At 35.6% G+C, this 25,110-nt stretch overlaps 1 protein-coding gene across 1 annotated transcript in view; it reads left to right on the top strand.

Annotated features, from left to right (window-relative positions):
- CYB5R4 (cytochrome b5 reductase 4) overlaps positions 1 to 24,784 on the top strand; it is a 33,492-nt gene extending 8,708 nt beyond the window's left edge. The window contains exons 5-16 of the mRNA XM_070954242.1: positions 2,696 to 2,737; positions 10,190 to 10,244; positions 11,569 to 11,626; positions 12,170 to 12,263; positions 13,238 to 13,270; positions 15,042 to 15,164; positions 16,632 to 16,772; positions 17,169 to 17,321; positions 17,595 to 17,745; positions 20,728 to 20,814; positions 22,372 to 22,536; positions 23,296 to 24,784. Of these exons, the coding sequence (XP_070810343.1) occupies positions 2,696 to 2,737; positions 10,190 to 10,244; positions 11,569 to 11,626; positions 12,170 to 12,263; positions 13,238 to 13,270; positions 15,042 to 15,164; positions 16,632 to 16,772; positions 17,169 to 17,321; positions 17,595 to 17,745; positions 20,728 to 20,814; positions 22,372 to 22,536; positions 23,296 to 23,350 (1,157 nt within the window). The 3' untranslated portion in view covers positions 23,351 to 24,784. The remainder of the gene's footprint in view (positions 1 to 2,695; positions 2,738 to 10,189; positions 10,245 to 11,568; positions 11,627 to 12,169; positions 12,264 to 13,237; positions 13,271 to 15,041; positions 15,165 to 16,631; positions 16,773 to 17,168; positions 17,322 to 17,594; positions 17,746 to 20,727; positions 20,815 to 22,371; positions 22,537 to 23,295) is intronic.
- Positions 24,785 to 25,110: the final 326 nt, after the last annotated feature.

Here is a 25,110-nt window from a genome sequence, read left to right as displayed (position 1 = left end):
TTTAATATTCCTAAGAAAGCTATTCAGAATATTTCATGTTTGTAATCTGATTTGTTTCTGATAATCGATTAGTGTATGCTAAGTATGCATTCCACCAGGAGATTTAAATTTTTAATGAGAAAACACTAAATAATAATGGATAATTTAACATGTATTTTAAAACAGAAAAACAATAAAGGTGCAATTAAACATATCAGAGATTTTGAAAGATTTTTTTTCCTTACTATTTAGAACGGAGAAGGGCGGTGGATATTATTAAGGATAAAATACTGCAGTATGACTATAATTTTTGGAAAAGTATACGTTTGATACAAACTATTTTGTATCAAATTTATATTTTGCTGATATAGGGGAAAAAAGGTAGACTAGTATAGATCTATTTCAAGCTATTTATCTCTCATCTGCTAGCCATACCCTTACTTGGATTCGAACTAGTCTTCCTTTATTTCTTTATCAGCAAATATATATATGGAAGCTATGACTTGATGATTCCTAGGGAGAATATGGAAAGCCAATAAATCTCCATGTCTGTGACATTTTTGTGTTGTGAAATGACCTTTGCAGAAGTACATCATACTATCTTATGCTGGTAAAGAACTGAGTTGTAGCTACATTGCCTCAGTCAGTTGCTATAGGTTTAGCAAAGAAAAACAAAAGACAGATTCCACAATCTGTCACATACCTCCACATATGTATGGGTACTTGCTTCCAAGGTGCTTTGTGCATCAAAATCAACTTTCTGAGCAATCCTGTACAGTTTCATAGAGCTGAAGCGTAAATTCATGTGTGTTGCTACCAATTCCATGTTTTACTAACAGTTGACTTCAAATTAATTCCTTAACCCCTGATTTTGTTGAAGAGTGGATGGTTCTGAAATACTTCTTCCTGCAGATGTGTATGAACACCTGTTTAACCTGCAGCATTTGAACATTACGGAAGACAGTTTTGCTGGCTTAGATATATATAATGTTTCATAATTATGTAGCACCTTGACATTTCATGATGTGAAATTATGAATGTTTTCCCCCCAGACTCAATAATCAGAAAAAAAACAGGTGTTTTAAGTTGAAACTTCTTATCCTGTGATCATACTGTTGATATCTTGCCCTCTTCTTTAAAACTGATTATCTAATCAATTTAGAGAAATCTCTCAAACAGTGAATTTTGCTGTTGCTGTGTAGCTTACGCTCTCTGGATAATGTAGAATTCATATTTGAACCTAGCAGAATAATGATTTAATTGTATCAGAATCATGATTGTGTGTTGGTAAACATTAACAACAGCACAAACAGCTTATAAAACAAGCCAATTTAGCCCAGCTTTCAATGATTAAAATAAGATTCAGGGACTAGGTTTCCTAGACAATTCTTAATATTGTGAGTGATTATAGTTTGTTTTTCCCCCAGCTGTTGGCTGATTTTCCCTTCTATTGTTTTGCTCTGCATCTGGTCCTTGTTCCAAAGCAGTTCTGTGCAATCTTGCCCTTGTGCCTTCTTGCTGTGTTTAGAATGGTGCAGTAGCTTTAAGAATAAATAAATAAATTACATAAATCTCTGTCTTTGGATGCTGGTATTACTATTAGGAGGAATTATAGTACATTCCATACTGGTCAGCTGCACACTAGTGTTATCAAGATTTACCAGTGTTTTAAAAGGTGTTGAGGGTAGATAGCTTCTGACACTCATGGATTTTACTGGGGTTTGTAGAATGTGTATTCAACCCAATTTAACAGACTGCTTTTTAGTTTTTCTTAGTTTTCTAATAATATTTTTCTTTATTTACTTATTGGTAATAGAAAGTATAAAAAGCTGCAATTTTAAAAAATATCAGAGGATTCTGGTGACACAAGACACTTTTTTCATGTTACAGCTCCCTCTGTTGATATAAAAGACTACATTCCATTTTATTCACGAGATGGAAGAACTCTATGAAAAATAACATCATCAGAGTAGATATGGTTGAACATTTTTATTCTAGTTTTGCATATTTTGGGAGGAGATACTAAAGAACTAAATTGGTGTCATTAGCATTGAGGAGTTTTGATTTGTTTGAGGATAATTCAAGTAACACAAGGCTTTGTAAGGCCCCCTCAGAGCCACCGATCCCCCATATGTTGAAAAGTCCATATATTTTGACTTCATCTTCTTTGAAAGGGTCTCATTCCATGGCTCATTTTTGTACCTCTGTCCTATTGATGTTTCTTGTGATATTGCCACGGTGTGACAAATTGTCTATGTGCTATCATCTTAGCCATTAGACAGTGTTTCTGCATCTTCATAGATCCTATCTAAGGGCATAGAGTAAATCATTTTCCATTACTGAAACATAAAATGTTCGTGCAGTTTGGCTATCATGATTTTGTAACCTCCAATAGATGTCAAGTGTGTTTGTCATTTGCTAAATGACATCCTACACATTAGAGTGTAATACTAGTATACTTTTTATGGACACAAGCACTACTCAAATTTCATGCACTTAAAATGATAGCAGTAGTTAGAAGTAGCTTTCTCTTTAGTATAGTGCTCACATTTCTTAGAGCTAATATTTTGCGTGGTTAATATTCAACTCTAGGTTGTTTTTTTCTTGAATAAAACTTTTGATGGTTTTTTTTGCCCAGAATGTTTGCACATAGTATCATAATTGGAGAGGTTTTCTCTATTGTGATCACTACAGTATTTTTTTGCATACTTTACAGAAATTTGTCTCCCTGTAACTGAAGAAAACAGAACCTTGAATGGTAAGTATGATAACATCCACCATTTTTTTTCATACAATTTAGAAAAGGAAAATATGTATTCATCCATGGAGCAGCAGAATCTTGTACTGTACTGGATTTCCTACTGAAATATCATACCATCTGTCTCCAGTTCACTATTGTAATCCTTTCTACCAACTGGGCCGCAATGTTCCATAGGTGTGGCAATGAATAACAAAAAGGGACTCGGAGTACATTTAAAAGCATCAGACAACATGAGAAAGAAAGAAAGAAAGAAAGAAAGAAAGAAAGAAAGAAAGAAAGAAAGAAAGAAAGAAAGAAAGAAAGAAAGAAAGAAAGAAATAGACAGACAGACAGAAAGAAAGTCTCATGCTTCATAAGAAGTAAATGCTTTGCATTGGTAGTCAGGTTTTAATTATATTTTACCCCCTGTTTCTTACTGTTTACGCCATGTCTAAAAATAATAGTGTTATTAAAAAGAGAGAAAATGAGAATATACTGTTCTGAATTCTTTTTTGGCCTTTTTACAGAAAGTCTGTTCCAATGGCTCTGCTCTTGATTTTCTCCCTTGTTTTTACTTCCAATTCTTATATCTTGAATATCATATAGCAGAGTTTATTTAAAGCTCAGCTTTCTTCTTCTCTACCTCTCCTAAAAATGGGGGGAAACTAATACATTGAAATATGCTTATTTACAAATGTGAGAGTGTAGGTAGTCCTTAATTCACAACCGCAATTGAGCCCAAAATTTCTGTTGTTAAGTGAGACCAGGGTGGATAAAAATCAATGATTTTTTTAAAAAAATCAAAAAAATCAGATTTTTAAAATTTAAATCGGATTTTTTTGATTTTTATCGAATTTATTTTAATAAAAAACTTTTGGGGTAAAAATCTATTGTAAAATAGTTTTCTATTTAAGATACATAAATAATTTAGTTTATTCAGCATGAAATGGAGCTTAGTTATGTAGCATGAGGCTGTATATTCTGCAATACTGGGACTATCGGTGAGTCAACAGTGGGTCAAAGGAGTAGCAGAGATGACAGTTGCTCTTTAAAAATTATGATTTAAATCGAGTTGATTTAAATCAAGCCTTTTTACTAGTGATTTAAATCACGATTTAAATTGTGATTTAAATCAACTCGATTTAAATCAAATCCACCCTGAGTGAGACATTTGTTAAGTGAGTTTTGCACCGTTTTAGGGATGTTCTTGCCATAGCTGTTAAGTAAATCATTGCAATAGATAAGTTAGTAACCCAGTTGTTAAGTGATTGTGGCTTGTCAGAAAGTCGCAAAAGAGGATCACATGACCCGGGACACAGCAATGGTCATAAATATGGACCAGTTGCCAAGCATCTGAATTTTGATCACAGGATCACAGGGATTCTGCAAAGGTCATAATTGAAAAGCGGTCATAAGTCACATTTATCAGTGCCATTGTAACTTTGAACTTACAGTTCAAAGTTCATTACAAAATGAACTTGTAAGGTGAGGACTACCTGTAGAAGAATCTTCTAGTTTGGGCTTTTTTTGGAATTCTGGTTGGCTTGGTGATAAATAGGTACTAGATCTTTCCCAGGTAAGAATTTATCTGGTAAGCAGAAAACCGTTTTTGTCCCTCTTCATTTATAATGCTGCTTTGTGGTGATAAATTGTGGGTCTGAAGTTGAGAAGATAAAACAAGGATCACTTCCCTCCTGAGGAAAAACCCATTTCTTGAGCAAACGGAAGAACAGCACAGAGCTTTAGCTTTGAAAGTATTCCTGACTAGAAAAGACAACTGAGAAAACTTGGTGGGACTGCTTCACTTCTGAAGCACTTTCCTATCAATTACAGCCTTCTGGGAAAAAACTGAATTTATAAAAAATTCACTGCATTATGTGAAACACTGCTTTTCAGAGATGAAGTACTAGGTATTTTAGGTCAGAAAATGGTAGCACTAAATCCCTTAATTATTGATTCACACAAAACAAGGATGACTAAGCTTGAAATATATAAAGGAAAGAGAAACCGTTTCTAAAAAGTTAGACATTCAAGAGGATGTTACAGGGCCCAGGTTATAGAAATTTATGATTTTTAAACATTCCTTATAATGCTGAGCAAAATTAGTTTATAACTGCATTTATGGAGAAATATGTCAATTTTTAAAACTGAAGCAGGAACAAATATAAGAAATTGAAAGTGAGAGTGAGATGGGCAGTATCTAAATTGGATAAATAAGTCAATAAAATAAAAAGTGCTTATTGTACAGACATCTGCTTCTATTCAGTATAAACTCCCAATCCTATTTTGTGAGATTTTTGAGATCTATAATACGAGTTTATATATACTTATCTTGCTAAGTGGGGTCTTAGCAAGTGGAACTTTGGTAAGAAATATTTAAAAAAGATGATTTTTTTCATAGCTGCCTAGACAGATGGTTTAGAAGCAGAAGTTATTCAGTAAAATTCATTTAGCAACAAAAAAAAATGGAGTGATTTATTTTCTTTTTCCAATGATTCCTGTGGCTTATTAAGTTGGGCAGAAGCTTATTGTTTTAAAATCATCTGAAGAAAATAAGTGGTAGTGTTGAAATATTTAGTATTTTTCTAGAGGGAGATGGGCCACCTTGGCTTGGGATAAGTGAGGAGTAAATCCCCGCAGTACAGTTTTTGGATTTTTTTTTTTTTTTCAGTTTCCTTTTTTCATTGTATTTTCCTTTGGTTTTAAAAAATCTTTTAGTTTTTAGGGTTTTTTGTTTTTTCCCTTTCTGATTATTTATGCTTCATTTTCAGTTATTTTAAACATTTATCACAAGTAATAAGTAATTATTTTTGCCCTTGACCTATGACTATAATAACTGCTTAATGTGCATTTTTGACATATTTTAATCATTTTCTGGAATGTAAAAGGTCTTAGATGTCCTTCTAAGAGGAAACAGATGTTCTCTAAATTAGGCAATTTAATACCTAACATTGTATTTCTTTTACAAGAAACTCATTCTTTCCCAAGAAAAATATCTTTTATCTAAGACATATATTCATATGGATAGAAATTCAAAATTTGGTTAAGGCATCAGCATTTCTAAAGAAACAAGGAATAAGCGATCTCAAAGAATTTTTTTAAAAAAATGTTTATTAAATAGGTTATAACTTTATTTGTTTGTATTGGTCTATCATAGACCATCCAGTTGTTTTACACTGGAATTTTAAATACTGAGGGATTAGATAATTAGTGGCTGGAAATTCAAAGCATGTTTTCAATCCTTTGCTAGACCATACTGCTGTTCTAGCTAAATTATATTTCTGAGCATGGAAAGGGCTGCAGACATACATATCAAAGTTTAATTTGATGATTCTGTGAGGAGAAAAGAACTGCACTGAATCAGAAAAACGAAACTCAGATCCCAAGTTTTGTTTCTCTGGTCTACCGCTCTTTCTTCCCTGTGCAGAAGAGAACAGCATTGGGCCGGAGAAAGGAAACTTTGGATCCTCCCCCCCCCCCCAGGAGTTTCCCTCCCCTCTGTGTGCTAATCTTTCTACCATTCAGAAACATTTCTGGCTAGAAGCCTAGCCTATATTTTTAATATTACAGTAATTCATACAGAGAGAGGCAGAAATACTAATTTTTAATCTGATACAATAATATTGTAAATATCTGGTTAGTTTCCAGAGATAGCCAAGTAACTGAATTTATTTCTAAACCTGTTTTAATGTGGCTAAAATCACCAGATGACCTTTTGGTCTCTGCTATTTTTCTGTGACCATTTTCCTATTCTTTTGCAAAATCTCAAAAAACACAGTAAAGTAGAATCCCAAAATTAATCAAATCCGATGCTAAATTTTGTAGAAACTTTTGTTCCTATATAGCTTTTTCTCCTTTCTTCCAATACAACATAGAAAGTACAATACAACACAACACAACACAACACAACACAACAGTATTTATAGATTTATTAATTTATAGATTTCTGTTTCAGCTGAACTGGATAGTAGAAATTATTTAATAACTTTAGAAATCAACTTCAGATGTATTTTAGAATTCTGATATATTCCAAAGTTGGTCAACTTAAGAGTTCACTAAACTTGATTTTGGTGAAATTTAGTCATACATTTCTATGTATGACTAAATTTTGACCCACCACTCTCATCATGGAGTGAAAGTATCATTTATATTCAGCTGAGCTAAGATTATTAAGTTATCAAAGATGTTTGAGATGTGATTATTTAAAATAACACTGCAAAAGATAAAAGACGATACAGATTTTTCCAAAGTTCTAATAATTTAATATTTTGTCTGTATTGTAGTAGGAAATTAACCTTTTCCAATAAGCTTTGCATCATACTTTCTGAAGGGGCATGGTTTGACAAGATTCTGCTGGACTAGAGTTCCACCAATAGAAGTGGGGAAAGAGGTTTTTCAGAAATAAAAACATCAAATTCCTCAGTTTCCATAAAAAATAAAGCAGGTCATGCTATATGGAAAAAAACCTACAGTAGTTCATAATAGGAGTATCTTTTACTGTGAATGAGGATGTACAGTATTGTGGTATATTTTGTTATTTTACTATGGTGGAGACTTTGTTTTCTTTCTTTCAGTAAGAGTAAACAATTTTTATGTTGCTGTTACTTTTTTCTGCAACCAACATGGCAATTGTATTCCTTAATGTCTGTGATGGTGAACCTATGATACAGGTGGCACGTGTAGCCATATCGGAGGGCACATGAGCTCAGCTCCGGTGCGCCAGCTTATTTTCTGGCCTTCTGGGCCCACTGAAAGTAGGGAAATAGGCTGTTTCCTGCCTCCGGAAAGCCTGGGGGAGGGATGGGGAAGGCCCATTTTTGCTCTTTCCCAGCCTCCAGACCCTTTCTAGGAGCCTGGGGAGGACGAAAACGGCCTTCCTCACACACCCCCGGAGGTCCTCCTGAGGCAGGAAAGGGCCGTTTTCGCCCTCCCCAGACTCCTAGAAAGACTCTGGATCTTGGGGAGAGAGAAAAACGAGCCATCGCGTGCTAGGAGCTGGGGGTGGTTGCACGCTCATGCACGGGGAAGGGATGCATATGTGACCTCCCCCCTCCCCCCCAGCTCCTGGCACATGATGGCAAAAAAGTTCGCCATCACTGCTTTATGTGGTGTGCTTGGCTGTTTTCTAAATGCATTTATTTTGGATTTGTACTTATGTTTGGATTTATTCTGGATTAAATCACAGACTTAGATTATGGACTGCACATTTTCTGGAAAGGAAGAGGAAGGAAGAAGTTTCCCTTTTAGCTTCCTTCTAGAAACAAAAGAAAAAGAAGTGGTGTCAAGAATCAAGACCAGAAGGTAGAACTAGGTGTTCTACAGTTGTTTTCTACTAACAATTGATAGCATCTTCCTGACCCATTTAGACTTCATTATGCCAAAATAGCAATAACAAGGATAAGAACGGCAGTTGTGTGATGCTTTGAAGACATTGTAAGAAGTGGAGAAATGGCTTATGTTAGTATCAGAGGTATTATAAAGAAGTTGTTTCATTTTTATGATGTACAATATTTGGTTACAGTAAAAATAATTCATTAAAATTCATTAATAATAACAATACTAATATTAATAACATGTCAAAACCAAGGTTATCTTTATTATCTTTCATCTATATAATAATTAAAATTTAGGATTGTTTGTCTGTTGGTAATCTTCCATTGGATGATCCATCACAGGGCATCAGTTTTTGAACCAAGGTACCTCAAACAGTCTTATAGAATGCATTCAAAATCCCATTCTCCCATTACTTCTGTTGGATTGAAATTTGGAAAAGTTGTGGCCACTTCAGTGAGCTGGGCTGCTGTGGTTAGCCACAGTCACATGGTTGTCATTTCCAGTGCTGCCCTGACAGATTCCCACAAGTCAACTGGGGAAGCTGTTATCAATCCCATTGATAATAATCATTTTTTATTTTTTTGTAATAGTTTTTCTGCTTTGTTATTTCTTATCCAGGGTTGTTGCTTTAAACCAGCAGTTTCAACAACACATTTTTGTTTACTAGAGCTTGATAATTTCTCTTTGCTGCCAATTTATGGTTGTTTGGCTTTTTATAATCTAGATCTGATTCTCTTATTAAAAGAAAAATATGCAAACATAATTTTTAAGACTCGGAGAAGCTTAAGAGTGAATCTTTATTTGACACACACAACCCCAATACACCATAATAATGTCGACTTTTTTTCCCCTCACCCCTATTAAAGTCAAGCCAGACTAAATAGGTTTATGTAAGGAAATCCAAGATGTTGAAATAAGTTTTGAAAGCTATATTTAGCTGATTATCATAGAATCATTTACCAAGTATTGAGGTTTGTACTGTGTCCCTTTGTGTGTATTGGAGCTAGTGCTCTTTTTATCCCTCCGCTCAGGAGAGTTTGTGCAAGCACAAATAAGTGCTGTTATATAGTCAAAGCTACTTTTAAAGGACCTGTAAGTTCTTTTACTGGTTAGGGTTAGGGTTAGGGAGAATTGCTTGGCAATCTTGTAAGTGATTTCTTCTGATGTTTCTAGAAAAAGTGCAGAGAAGAGCAACCAGGATGATTAGGGGACTGGAAACTTAAACATATGAAGAATGGTTACAGGAACTGGCATGGCTAGTCTAATGAGGAGAAGGACCAGGGGAGACAGGATAGCAGTGTTCCGACATCTGAGGGGCTGCCACAGAGAGGAAAGAGTCAAGCTACTTTCCAAAGTAGCACCTGAAGGTCAGACAAGGAATAATGGATGGAAACTGATCAAAGAGAGATTCAACCTAGAAATAAGGAAAAATTTTCTGACAGTGAGAACAATCAGCCAATGGAACAGCTTGCCTTCAGAAGTTGTGGGAGCTTCATCACCGGGGGCTTTCAAAAAGAGATTGGTCTGCCATTTGTCAGAAATGGTGTAGGGTCTCCTGCTTGGGCGGGGGGTTGGACTAGATGACCTACAAGGCCCCTTCCAACTCTGTAAATCTGTAAACATCATTGATACGCAAATACTAATGATTCATCTGATATAAAAATAAATTACATGCCAAGGTTTTTCCATTTCATGTGGCTTTTTAAAAAAGTGACCTGCAAGCCAATATTTTCCTCATTTCTGTAGTTCTGGATATTTCTGTGTCTGAAAAGAACAAGACATTTGAATGGGCGGTCATAATAAATTTAAATAATAATAGTTTAGTGTAAAATGGTCTGTGATGTTCCTCCTGCTTCTTATGCTAGGATTGTGTAACCAAATATTTATCTTAAACAGACAAATTTGAAACTGGAGGTTCTGAATTATTTCTAGTAGCCATCTCCATCAGCTTTTATGATTATTTGATAAGTAACAAAATTAATAGTATTTTTCATCTAACCCTTTGTTCTTGAAAATCAGGAACATATTCTCCCCATTATTTTTCCTGCTGTCCTGAGGAGTAGATTAGGCTGATAAATCCTTAATGCTAGAATAATGTTAACCATTGTACATTACTGTACTTCTTATATTTTGTAGGTATACTTTCAAAAAAAAAAGTTTTGGATGACTGTTCCAAAGAAATAATTCCCAGGTATTGTCATATTTTAGCATTAAGTGGGATTCTATTTAAGGAAGCACTGAATGGAAATTTATTAGAAGTATATTATATAATTTACGGAATAATTGGAATAAATCAGCCATACTGTACAGACTAATTTCCCCCCAGAATAATAATAATAATAAATTATTATTAATAATTATTCCTGCAGAATAATTATGATATAGTAGCATGTTCAAGGTTTGCTGGTCATACAGTTTTAATGACACCAGTATTGCTTTTAACACTTAGTTGTTTCAGACAATCAAACTGAATATGGATAGTTTCAAGCCATTGTCCAGGTCTGGGGTTAAGTCTCACAATTTATAGATTGGCTCTGATGCAAGTAACATTTTTGAGTTTGATTCTGTGACACAAAGTGTCAATGAGTTCTACTGCCAGTCAGAACAGGTCACATAATAAGGGTGAAGGTGCATTCTCTGAGCTTGTGGGTTGGTTTCTGAATTTTCATTACCAGACTAAATAACATCTTCAGCGGAGTTTAGGGGGTGTCAGTGTTCTTCTTTTTATAAGAGCTTCAGGTGTAGGTGTGTCAAGAGAGAATCTTGTGGTGGATCAGCTGTGAGTCATCAGCGAGTCTTGTGATGGGTCTTGTGATAAGGAGATTACATCAGATTAGGGTCATTAAGAGGTAAACTGGTGGGGGAGTTGTGTGAGTTGGTTGCGGGTTGGTGCTGTCTCTGGTTGGCTGTGTGATTGATTTGGATTCTGAGGGGGTTGTATGTCAATGTGTCTGTTGATGAAATTGCTTGTGGATTGCTAGGCTTTGATGAACTCGTGTATGGCAGGTGGTAGGGTGGCCGATGATTTTTGTGTGGCTCCAATTGAACCGGTATTGTTTGGTGTCGGTGTGGGTAGACATTAAGGATTTGGGATCATGGTGTTTGACTGCCAGTTGGTGTTCGATGTTACCTAGCCTGGTAATGAAACATTTGGAAACCAACCCACAAGCTCGGAGAACGAACCTTCACCCTCATCCTATACCTGAGCTAAAGATATTTGCCACTATTGCAAAGTCACATAATGTTGATTTGAGACAGAATTAATTCTCTATCTATTGAACTTTATTTACATTTAGTTCCCTAAATGGATATTAAAATGTAATAGCAGTGCCAATATCCTATTTGTTTATCAGAATTCTTGTGACGTTTTCCTTCAGTTTAAGGAAGTCTAAAATTATTCCTAAGACAGCCCCATTATTAAATAATATTTAATAAATCACACATGAAGAAAAATCCCTGTGGAGGCACATCTTTTTTTTTAAACAAAAATTTACAGTTTTCTCAATTTATTTAAGTTATGACTGGTTCCAGACAGAAGATTCAGTCACTGTGGTAATATACACTAAACAAAAGGTAAATAAATTCATTTGCTAGAAAAGATTTGCAATATTGTAATCTTGTCTTTTTTCAGTATAGGCTTTGCCTTTGTTTCTTTTCTAGCTGTTATTTTAAAATGTTTAAATGTATCTTACTTCATTTCTTGAGAACTCTTTCTTTCTTTCTTTCTTTCTTTCTTTCTTTCTTTCTTTCTTTCTTTCTTTCTTTCTTTCTTTCTTTCTTTCTTTCAATTTATTAATCATATTAACCACCCATCTCCCTCAGACATCTTTTTTGCTGTCTCACATATTTAAAGTTTACTTCTAGATTATTAGTATAACCGTTCTACTACTACTGTAAAAATCACCTTTCTGTGATTTTTAATCACCTTCTGAATCTAAACCTAAATAGTTAAATGAACCAGATGTGCATTCTTCACCTACTTCCCTCATCTTCACTTTCTTCTTGTTGCTTCTTGTTACTTTGTAAAATGCCATTGATTGTGCCTAGTCATAATAATGTAGAACAATGTTGTAACAGCTGTCTGTACCCCATCCCCATTTTCCTTCCCTCTGAAAGGATATGAATTCTGAATTGGTGATAGCAGATGTTCAAGAACGTACATTAAGAGGAGAAATAATTGTGAAAGACTTCTCGTACCTTATACATGTTGGTAAGCTCATGATTGGCATATTTAGTTCACACTTTATCAATAAATAAATTGATTAGACTGCATTAACATAACACAAGTTCAGCTGATGCCAATATTATGTGCATTTGTCAGCTTTTGTATATGGTGAATGCTGCATTTACCATATATCATAAGACTAGGATCCAATGATGTAAAATGTGCTACACCATGTGATAGAAGAAAAAGTGTTTATTCTTGGAGCTTTTTTTCTTTGCACTTGTTCCTGCTCTTGAGCAAGATGTTTAAAAAGCACCTAAACCACATGAAAAGTGAGATTATGACAAAATTTCAGATTCCTCAGTACTGAATTTCAGTAACTGGGAGCAAATGGAAAATGCATGTCTGTGTTTTTTGCATTAGGCACATTTAATGAATAGAAATCTAGGAAGCATCAAAATACTAAGATGTATTGTTCGAAGTAGGTCAGAAATGTCTTCTGTAAGAAGCAGCAATTCTCTGAATTTTATGTTCAAGTGTTTCCAAGTCCATCTTTAAGAAACCATGGATTTAACTAGGAATACAGCATATCTGATCTACCACTGGGTTATCCATTCCTTTTCCCAGGAAAATTAGAGTTCCAGTTATGCTCACTTCTTCTAGTTTACATATATTTTATCAAAGCTCTTTATTACACATGAGTGGTTGTTCCAAATTTGTTTTTTCCAGGTTAGTGCAAGCCTGTTTTATATGCAAAAACAGTTTTGGAACTATTACATACCATGGAAAGAGAGGAAAACTCCACAAATCTAAGGCTCATTCATGTAGTAGTGGAATTGTGCCAAATAGCTCGTTGTGTAACTTTTCATTGTACAGACTTTCATAAATTGAATTACACCATGATCCATGTTTAAGCAGTTTCACATTTTCTTTTTACCTTAGTACTTAACAGACTTTATAACTAATAATCTTATGTAAATTAAAGACTTTATTTAACCAAATTATATGGATTGTTTCAGAACTGAGTTATGAAGTTTATGAAGATATGATAGGTAAGTAACTCCATTATTTTGTGGTTCAAACTTGATTTTTTTTTTTTTTTGCTTTATCTTATTAACATACTCAGGAGTTGATGGAATAGGAATATTTCATTTTGATTTTTTTCTGGTATTTTTAATTTTTTAAAAACCAATTAGGGAGTGAAAAGAGAAAGAAACAATAGAAGGAAAGCAGGACCAAATAATTTATTGAAAGCTTTCAAAGCATAAAACTAAATAAGGAATTTGCAAAATGTTAAAGCACAAAGAAATTTCATTATTCTTACAAGTTATATTATATTGGAGTAAATATAATTGTACAACAGTTCCACATTCCAAAACTAGTTGTCAAGAGTTCCAAGTAACACCGCCAACTAAAGAAGACTCCGAGGCTAGCAATTCCTCAAAGATCCATTTTATTAGAGATGTCATATTGGCATATCTGGGAAAACCCGAATCTGAAAGTTCCCGGGTTTTCCCCACCCAAAAGAAAGTCAAAGGCCCATCCCCTGCACCCACATGTCCATCACATGATCCAATCAATCCACCATCCAAACTGGAGACAGCCCCCAGTCACTCCTACCCAGGTGCAGGCTGAACGTCCTTGACTCTCAGAGAAAAGAATGTTATTATGGCTATATATCTTCACCAACTCCTTGCAAACCCCCCTTCCCGTTTTCCCAGGCACTAAATGTGGCAGCCCTGAAGTTCCAAAGAAAAGATGGCCTCCAGGGCTGACACTAGTGCTAGAATCAAATCAGAAGGGTTTTTTTCAATCTTTCTTCTTTAGTTTAAAAGATCACAAAAAGTAGTGCCAGAATACACAAGAATTACAACATCATCAGGCATTGATGATATTATCTAGTTTGGTAATGAAAAGTCTGCAAGAAAACAGTCAAGCTCAGAGACCACCAAGGACCCCACAATAACAAAATTTAACCTAAGATAAACCAACTGGATGACCCTCTGTCAGTCATTCTCGGTTGTAAGAAGGAGACAAAGGCAAACCACTTCTGAAAAACTTTGCAGGGATTAGTCCAGGTAATCACCAGGAAACAAAACTGATTCAAAGGTGTGCACATCTCCCTGCCTCTAAAATTCTGGCTTTATATTCTATTTTATTGTTGTATATATTCCCATGCAAGGGGATCTAATCCAAACACTGCTTAACTGTAAAAATGTGCTTTCAGACTGTGGCATACAAATGTTTTGGAAGTTTATGTATGTATAAAAAAAGTTTAATTCAGTAATACAGGTAGCTCTTGGCTTACAACAGTTCACTTAGTCACCATTCAAAGTTACAACATCACTGAAAAAAGTAACTTATGAGCATGTTTCATTCTTATGACCGTTGCAGCATCCCCATGGTCAGGTGAACAAAATTCAGACAGTTGGCAACTGACTCGCATTTGTGACCTTTTTAGTATATTGGGATCATGTGATTGATAACCTTTTATGACCTTCTGACAAGCAAAGTCAATGGGGAAATCCAGGTTCACTTAACAACGGTGTTACTAATTTAACAACTGCACTGATTCACTTAACAACTGTAGCAAGAAAGGTTGAAAAATGGGGCAAAACTCACTTAACAAATGTCTCACTTAACAACAGAAATGTTGGACTCATTTGTGGTCATAAGTTGAGGGCTACCTGTATGTTCTGTTTTAAGAAACTGAATGAAATTGCCCTCCAGCAGCATCTGATGGATAGCGATTTGTAAAATTACATTACCTGTGCAAAATGTTGCAGGTGTATTGCTATAGAACAATACTATGTATATTTTTAGTACAGATTTCTGAAAAAGTGGGAAAAGTGGAATTTGTCTTGAAGAAGAAAGAAAATTTGTCCTGGAAAAAACTTGGGCAGCCTCTAAAGAGCCATAATTCTTTTGTCAAATGTACAGATAGAGGTAATACATTTTATTGTTCTACTCAAAAGTTCGTTTCTACACACCTCCTCTTAATTTTAGGGTATAACAGAAATTCCTGTTCCCATTCTATACATCTGAAGGAATATACAGCTGACCTAGTAGTGGGTTTCAATTTAGTTTGCTACCAGTTCGCTCATGCGCGTGTGCAACACTTCTGCACATGCGTAGAAGGTCTGGGTGGGTTGGCAGAGCATCCCACCTACCGGTTCGCCCGATTCAGGGTGAACTGGTAGCAACCCACCACTGAGCTGACCTTCAGGAAAGCTGGGGCAAGCCATTAAGGAGGGACACGCAGAAAAGATTACACAGTCCTGAGAAAGAGGAGGCCATGGGAAAAAAACTCAAAACAACCCCATCTTAAGTGTGTTTAATATTATATGGGACAGAATAAGCCTTGGGCAGGCTTTTCAGGTTCTATTACTACATCTTAACTACAATTAAGATCATCCCCTGAACTCCTTCCATATTTGGTTTTGACCTAGCCTCTGTCTACAGAATCAATACCGACAAGGATATTACAGTTTTGGGAGATGCTCTTTGGTGGATTTGTACATAGCTGTGTACAACTGTGTAGCTCAGAACATCAGTGCCTCCGAGCAACTGTAGGCAGTTTAGATAATAACAGGTCCCATTAATAAAGCAGGATGTCTGTCAAATTTGTGATTTTGCTTTGGCCAGAAGCAGAATGATAGAGTTAGGGAAGAGAGAGTGTCTTTGATATTGACGAATGTTCTAAACTCTGAGGATATAAGGAAGTGCCTCTAAAACAAAACGAATAGTGATAGTCCCCTGATTGTGCTTGAGTTTCTGTCTATCTTCTGTTCACCCTTGCTTTTATCGAAGCATTGATTGATTATCAGTAGCTTGATACACATATTTCCGAATAAATTTTCAAGAGAGGCTGGATGAAAAAAAACAACATAAATGAGGATTAGACCATTGTGTGTCTCACTGTGACAGTTTTGTTTGCCACTCGGAGAAAAAGTGGTTGTTATCTGCTATGCTGGCATAGCATCAGTTTGTAATGATGTACCTTTGCATCATAATTGATTTGTTTTACACTGTAAGACTTGAATATGTGGACCAGACTTTTTGGCTAGAAATGTACTTTGAATCTATATCTCAAGAATTTGAATATATTGGCATTATTAATATGCCAGTAAATATAAATGTTAATATTTTGAGATTAAAATATTAATGTAATATTTGAAAACTTTGGGTGAGCAAAATACAACACTTTGTAAGAGGCACAGAATTTCAGTGACTTAGATTTAGAATTTTCATTCTGTTTCTGTAAAGAGAGTTCAGGTCACTGAGAAATTTCTTTCTGAATTTCCTGAACAGAACAAAGATTTTAAATGTATTTGAAGCATGAACATTTAACAGTGTTAATGAAACACTGAGCAAAGTGAATTCAGTTAATTCCTCAGTTTCTGTGTTTCTAAGATTTGTATTACAGGAAATGCAAGCTGCTGTCAAAGACAAATGTCAGTCATGATACTAGACTGTTCTGTGTAGAGTTACCACCAGGAACTCATCTCCAAGTGCCAGTGGGACACCATCTTTACCTCAAACAAACAATTACAGGTAATGGGAGTGAAAATCTTACCTCACTTCAAGAATTTATTGGTCCTAATTCTGATTTTCAAGGAATGCAAAAGTAGTTAATTCTTTTACTAAGGGAAAAACATATATCTTATACATTATATCATACAGCAGGGGTTATTTGCTCATCTATTTGATGATAATGCAGTATTATAAGGTATTTTCTGCAATCCTGTGATTTTGACACATTTAATATATATATTTTACATACTTGGTGTTGATCTTTGGCATGGCATAAATGGGTCTCCTATGGGGCCCCACTACTGACACTCCTTGGCCAAAAGTAATAACATCGACTAGAAGACTAGAGACAAATGATACTCAAAACAGGTTGATGATTATTATTATGGATTTTTCTTTTGCACTGTCTTTCTTTAGGTACAGAGATAGTCAAGCCTTACACACCAGTATTATCTTACTTGGTATCACCATTCAAAATCCCCTCTTCCAATTATAAGGCACAAATATTTTTTATGATTAAAATTTATCCTAGAGGACTTTTCACACCGGTGCTTGACACTTTGCAAATAGGTAAGACACACATTTTTCTTCCTCTCTCCGAGCATCTTAAAAATCTATTATTTTTTTCTTTTTCATTTTTAAAATATTTTCAAAATATATTATACATTTTTTAAAAGAATAGTATTTTGTAGACTGCAAATTGCCCAATTTCATTTGCATTATTTTCTGTAGAATACCTGCGATGATGCTAACTTGTATCTATCACAGGGAATAGAATTATTATGATTTTCTAATCCTTGAACATTTATAGTACTATATTTGTCCTATTGCATTTTTTAACAGGAGACTATATTTCTTTGAGTAATCCTGAAGGTATTTTTAAAAAATCACAACTGGAAGATGTAGAAGATTTGGTTTTATTGGCAGGAGGCACCGGATTCACACCAATGGTTAAACTGCTCAATTATGCTTTGAGTAATAGTGCTACCCTCAGGTATCTTTCTGTTCTAAGACCTACCATAAAAAAGTTTCCTGTTCATTTGGGGCATTCAAAGCCTTTTCTTTTTATTGCTTCAAATAAACTATACTGATGAGTGACCAACTTCGTAATAATGATTGCCAGCATATACTTTTACCATGTTTCCCTGAAAATAAGCCCTCCCCCAAAAATAAGCCCTCCCCCGAAAATAAACCCTCCCTGAAAATATTAAACTGCATGGGCAGCTGGTCCCCGCCATTTCCTCTGGTTAGGGTTAGGGAGACAGAGCTGGAAATCAAGTAAGACAGCAAGAGGAGCCCTGAAAATAAGGCCAAGCGCTTAGTTCAGGGTTCAAAAAAATAAAAGACAGGGTCTTATTTTCGGGGAAACACGGTACATGCCAGTTGTTTGATCTGTTGCTCTTCCTCCTCTTTCCCAAGGTCATTGCCACATATCATTACAACAGCATTAGCTGCCTCCCCCATTCCATCAACAAGATCTTTTAAATTCCTTGTAAAGACAACATCCTTTACACGGAATGCGAAGTGTAGCTTCAGACTATTACAACCTATTATGTTTTTATTTTACGATTTGTATGCCTGAACCAAGCTAGCACCATGTTTAACCACTGCAGGCAATAAATAGTGAGCCACACAGCATGACACAGATTGTATCTGGGAATGCACATACGGGTAATGCCAGAGCCACTGAAATGTTAACAGGCGAGGCATTTTGCTAATAAAGTGTCAACTTCTCACGCAACTTGTTTTATGGCTATAAAACTCAACAAACCAGTCCCTTGGCATGGATGTGCCTTGGCAGAAGTCAACATACCTTCCTGTTGTCTATCACAGGGAGAATTGCCTGTATGGTCTGACTAGGTGGCTCAGTGGCTAAGACACTGAGCTTGTCGATCAGAAAGGTCAGCAGTTCAAAACCCTGGTACAGGTCTCCTTTGTGAGCAGGGAATTGGATTAGATGACCTCCAAGGTCCCTTCCAACTCTGTTACTATTATTATTACTAAATATTTCCCTTTAATAAATCTTGTGCTGATCACATTGGCTTTCACATACTTTTTCTTGGAAATCTAATACTTTATCCAGTAGTGCCCCCTTGAGGGCATCTGGGTAAAATGCCCTTCCTTCCTTCCTTCCTTCCTTCCTTCCTTCCTTCCTTCCTTCCTTCCTTCCTTCCTTCCTTCCTTCCTTCCCTCCCTCCCTCCCTCCCTCCCCCTTAGTGACACAGTAAATGTAGTCTAGAGAAATTATTTTTGTATCTATGCCATCTCTAATGTTGTTTGGTTAGTACAGCAACTTTCCTGGCATAGCTGAAAATCACATCATAAACGTCATGAAAGCTTGTTAGCCCTTGGCCCAGATGCCATGAGATTCCTGTTCTTTAAGGCAATCAAATTGCTGAAATAAAAACATGAAATGACTTTCGTCTAATTTCATTGCCTTTGTTGACTCCTTATAACTCTGGACTAAACCTGGCCCCTGCTTTCTTAAATATGGGCTTCCTATATTTAATAATATTGGAGGAATAATGAAAAATGATAGTCTACTTCTATTTTTAAAAGGCTAGAATAGCCTAGAAAAGGCTTCCCTTCAAGAAAGAGAACAAAGTGGGATGGGAAGGATTGTCCCAGTGTATAGATGGGGGCCCCTTTTTTCTCAGTAAGTTTATAAGGGATTCAGTTGTTTTCCCAAAGTACCATTTATACAGGGTGCGGTATTGTTCAAATGGGCAGAAGCAGGGGTGAAATGCTCCCGGTTTGGACCGGCTCGGGCAAGTAGATAGCGATGGCGGGCAGTTCAGAGAACTGGTAGCAAAAATCCCTGCCCCCGCCCCCCCCATGCCCAGCTGAGCCACGTGATCATCAGAGCCTTTTTTTCGTTAAAATGGCTCTGAGGAACCAAGCTCTGACGATCCCAGCTAATCAGGCAACTCAGCTTGGATCGTCAGAGCCATGTAAAAGAAAAAAACTTTTTTCCTTTTAAATGGCTTTGACGATCTGCTAATTGGTAGCAAATATCCCTCCCCCTCCCCCCCCTCAGCTTGCTTACTTTAGCTGCTGGTCGCAACGCCTTGCTGTAATCCCTGCAATCGATTGCATCAGCAAGCAACTGTGGACTTCAACTCCCAGAATTCCTCAGCCAGCAAATCAAAGCTGGCTGAGGAATTCTGGGAGTTGAAGTCTACAAGTCTTAAAGTTGCTAAGGTTGGAGACCCCTGTTCTATTGGGTAAGTTTTTTTCCCCTTTGGGAGCTTTAAAAAAATAGTTAATTTGAGGGTTTTTTAGTTGTTCGTTTCTTTAGACCTAGCCATTTAAAGTTTAGGAAGTTTTAAGTTTAGCTGCTTTTATATAAAAATAAAAATAAAATAAAATAATATTTGTGCAGCTTTCTGAGATTTAGAGTGTTTCTGTAGTGTTTCACTCTAACTACACAAACACACAAAATCTCACAAAGTTGTATGTGGAATTTTGTGTGTGTAAAGTGTGAAAGTTGGTTTTTTGGGCTTTTTGTGGCTGTGTGAGGTTCCTGCTTGTTGCAGGGGCCATTTTGGGTCTAGCACAGCTGCTTTTATATTGCGGGTGAGCCAGTTGTGTTGTGTTGTGATTTGTAGGTTAAAAAAGGGCAAAGAAGTGACATTGACTTGGCCACGCCCACCTGACCAACAAGCCACACCCTCCCAGTCACCTTACCACCAAGCCACGCCCATTAATTAAGCCACGCCCACAGAACCGGTAGCAAAAAATTTTAGATTTCACCCCTGGGCAGAAGGGCTATGAGCTAAGAAGGGGCAAACAGAAAGCTGGAACCATCACATCTTACTATTTTTTGTGTGTTTCAGAGACCTCCTTCTAGAGTTGAATAAGTGGATTAGCTAAAGGCATTCTGGGAATTCTTACTAAGGTGCTCGGGGTTGTGTTTTTCAAAGAATACTGTTTGTTTTTAAAAGCTGAACATTAAATATTGAAATATCCTCTTAAGGGCAGTAAAAATGATGTTCTTCAACAAAACAGAAGATGATATACTTTGGAAAAGTCAGCTGGAGCAGTTAGCCCTTAAGGACACGAGGTAATTAATAGTTTCCAGAAACTGTTGTATACAATGACTTTGTATTTTTTTTTTTAATCCTGATACATTGAAGCCCTGTCTGCTGTTCACAATAGAAGAATGTGATACAAAAGCCCAACATTGAAGCAGGGACTTCTTTTGGGGAAGAATCAATGGAGTTGGAAGGGGATCACTTAGGCTTCCAAATCTGAGCTCCTGCCCCATTCAGAAAGCCAATTAAAGCATTCATGTCAAATGGCCATCCACCTTGGACAGGGAAGGAAGGATTCTGCCTCTCTTGGCATTTTGTTCTACTATCAAAATTTATTGTTCCATGCCCTGCCCTTTAGCAAATGGAGTCACAATCGTAATTATTTTTATTGTTCCTGAACTTTGTGACCACATTCTATGTCTTTTTGATATCTCTAACATACAGTATTTTTATTCATTTATTAAATTTGTTTGCCGCCCATCTCGCCACAAGGTTATTGTATATATGCTGATACGTATATAAGCATAGATACAATACAACACATATGCTAGCTAATAGCTATGGTATTCTGGGATTGTCTATATATACACTGAGATAAATAAGTGAATTGCCAATGTTGGGTGAAGATAAGGCTAATAAGAGTGGATGATTACCTTCTCAGGTATGCAAAAGTAACAGGTTCTAAGAACTGAATGTTTATATTAAATTTAACAGAACCTGTTACTTGAGAGCAAAGTTCATCACTTCCATAGTATGTTCTAAAAGTAGACTGCTAGAATATTTGAAAATGATTAGTATTTCAAATAAATGGCTGTCCTAGCACATTATTTTAATAATCAACTTTTCAATGGGCATCCAGACTTTTTGTGACCAGTCATTCACTCTGATTGGCTCAAGGAAGAGAATAAATGTCTACGGAGATTCTCAGTCATCCAGGTCATGGTTGTCCCAAAGGTGCTTTTTCAAGAGGCAACTGAACTTCCTTGTTTTTCTTTGAAGGCGTTTCGCTTCTCATACAAGAAGCTTCTTTTTCTCTTGAAAAAGCATCTTTGGGACAAGGCAGAGAATAGGATGCATTGGTCTTTTTGATGTCCCTAAAATCTACTTCAGATTACAGACTCTAGTCTAGAGCAATGTAGCAGTGTGAAGAGAAAAATTATTTGCCTTTTAGTAGTGATCTCAGCCCCTTAGGCCGATAGAAGGTCAACTCTGGATCCAACTTGTTGCATTATTGTGCCAGTAGTGTAGAATATAAAGCAGAACTATCCAAGATAAGTATGCTGATTCACTTTACTGGAAGTACAGATAGTCCTCATTTAGCAACCACAATTGGGACTGGCAACTTGGTCATTAAACAAAGTTGCTCTAAGTGCTTATGGTCTTACTTCAGGATTTCTTTGGCTTTATGGACCTGTGAAGGTCCTAAATATGAGGACCTTCATTGCCATCTTAATTGCTGATGGTCACCATGCAAGGCAGTTGCTAACGGAGAACTACCTTTTTGTTCTGCATGAATTAGTATATGGATTTCTAAGCATTTGAAATGTGCATTTTAAACATTGGTGTCTTTAATTACTGTTTCTCAGGTTTGACATTCAGTTTGTTCTCTCAGAGCCAAAGAAAGAATGGCCAGGCAAACAAGGAAAAATCTCCCTCTCTCTACTTTCTGAATTTATGAAAAGAAGTAAACATGAGTCTAAAATACTTATATGCATTTGTGGCCCATTGCCATTTATGGAACAAGGAATACAGTAAGTGAAATGGGAACAGGATATAAATACTGTTCAACTGCATATTTTATACATTGCATATTTTAAACACTTGAAACATTCACTCTCATGCTTTATGTGAAATGTTTTGAGCATAAGTAGGGAAGAGTACATTAAATAAATGGACAAATTGCTTAAGCTCCTGTTTGAATCATTGTGGGTTCAATTCCATTTTATGGGTATTTTAACTCAGGTTTTGTAAGTATATAACCTCCATACCAGAGTACATATGAACATATGACTTTTGTTAATTGTTGTTGTTTAAGCCATGGCTCATTGGGCAAGTCATCTTTTGCCACATAAAACCCTTAGTTTGACTGGCCAGATTGATTTATATTTACATTTATCAGTATGAATCAGTAATTAAGGCTAATAATCACTGGATCTATTTTGAAGCAATTTTCAATAACATTTGGCACCACTAAATTAATATATGACTCAGAATAGAGTTCTAGTCATAGACTGTGTTTTTAAAAGAACTACATTTATAGTTCCTGTTGAACTTTGATTTAGTTTTCAATTGTGAAACAGGTCAAATAAAAACTTTAAACAAAATTAGTATAGTAAATGTGATAAATGAATTTTCTCTTCTTCATTCCATACCTTAAGAATTGGCATGCCTGCCAGAGTATACTTTTAATAATCTTACAGCTTGTAAGGAAATAAAAACAGACTTTTACATTACTTTTTTCACACAAACTAGATTGGGGTTAATTTTCCATTTAATACATTTTGTTTCAGGTTTTTGCAAACCCTTGGACATTCGGGTAATGACGTACATTGTTTTACCACATAACAAAAAGAGAGTATCGGAACTCCTGTACATGTATTTCATCATCATATTTATTACTTTCATTCGAAGTTCAGCAAGAAAATATTATGCATGAATAATGTTCATTTTAATATAAGTACTTGAATTCTGTATTCTCGGTCAAGAAATAATTTTATATTCTGCTTATTTGTAATTATATTTATCTTTGCTACAATGTGAACTGAAATATTTTAGATAAATTAGCTCATTTTATATGCATTGAGCAGAATGAACTCTAACCTCCAACGAGTAAGGTTTAGTAGCATTCCTTTGCACTGATACGCACCAGATACCTTTTCTTAAGTTAAAATTTTGTTACTGTAAAACTCCTTACTGGCAATATATTAGAAAAGTACATATAAAGTGGTTAACTCAGGAAAAAGATTGATTACAATATAATCCTATTAATATGAAGCTCTAGTGTTACAAATGTTAGCTTTGTGTTCTTACTCACAATACATAAATTTTATATAATGAATTACTTTTTGTATAAGACTAATAAAGCAAGGAAATATTAATCAAAAAGAAATATTTGTAAAATTTCAGTCTTCTGTATTGACTTTAGGAGATTAAGAATTGCTTGACATCCCATATTCTGGAAGGATGGCTTTCTGAAGCTAGGTAGTCTTCAAAGTCAGTCTTCTGGAGAAAAGTTGAAGAATTTATTTTAAAATAGTTCGCTCTGGAAATATTGATCAGGAAACACTATTATTGTTTGTTTGTTAGATTTATATCTTCCTTTTTTCTAGGAGCTTAAGGCAATGTGTACAATGTTTCCCTCTTTGACTTTTCCACAACCACCACTCTGCAAATGACTGAAATTAGACATGAACCTACAATATCTTATTTCTAATTTAACATCTTGACGACATTGGCCTTCTTTTCTGAAATATATTTAAGATTGTTTTGTATCAAAGTATGGAAAAATGTATAACAGGGTCAATAAAATACCGATTCTAACGCTATAATTAAAAAATTGGAAATATCTAGGAATAAAACTTAGCAACAGTAAAATGGGCAAATGTATGCCTGTAACCACAATATGAATCTATAGTTGTATTTGTCAAAGGGAACCAGTTTTTACTGAATTCCATATCAAGGTTCTTCCTTCCCCTTGAGATCCCACTTCCTCCAGATTGTTCCCCTCCTCTCTGGAGGGAGAAACCTGGGATATGTTTCAAGTTGCTGTAGCTTCCTTGACTGAAAAAGGAAGAAAATTGAAAGTTTTTTCAGATTATACTAAAATATTTGGTCTCTTTTCTATTGTCAGAGAAAATCTATTAATATGAAAAGGCTCTTACAAGATTAAGGGTGTTGAACAAATTACAAAATAAAGAATTGGCTTCATATATAGGTTATCAAAGTCCAATTGTATTTTTTAACCGTTGTTGCTGCACCTTTGGGAGGTGCAAACAGAATCCAGAGAAAGTGTGAAGCACCTTTTAGCTGCATTGTTATAATAAATTCAGCTTTCTCAAAAGTTCAGTGTATTGTTTTCATTTTTCATTTGTATTCATTTTGGAGTTTGGATTTCTAGAGGAGTTGTGGCCATTAAGTTTACACTACAGCAGATCGGGGAATTTTATGGCCCTTGGGCCACATCTGGCATTTTGGATATCCCTGTCTGGCCCGCATGAGGTCAAATGGAAGTAAGATAAAATGTAAATAAGCATGCCGCAGGGGGCAGGAGAAGAAGCTGAATGTGCTGTTCAGTCAGCTGGTGAGAGAAATTTTTTTCTGCATCT

This window comes from Pituophis catenifer, unplaced genomic scaffold (genome assembly GCF_029215685.1).
Source record: "Pituophis catenifer annectens isolate HBS135680 unplaced genomic scaffold, rPitCat1.0.hap2 SCAF_1, whole genome shotgun sequence".
Classification (NCBI taxonomy): domain Eukaryota; kingdom Metazoa; phylum Chordata; class Lepidosauria; order Squamata; family Colubridae; genus Pituophis; species Pituophis catenifer.
Note: the sequence above shows the minus strand (reverse complement) of the source record. Positions and strands in the feature narration are given on the sequence as shown.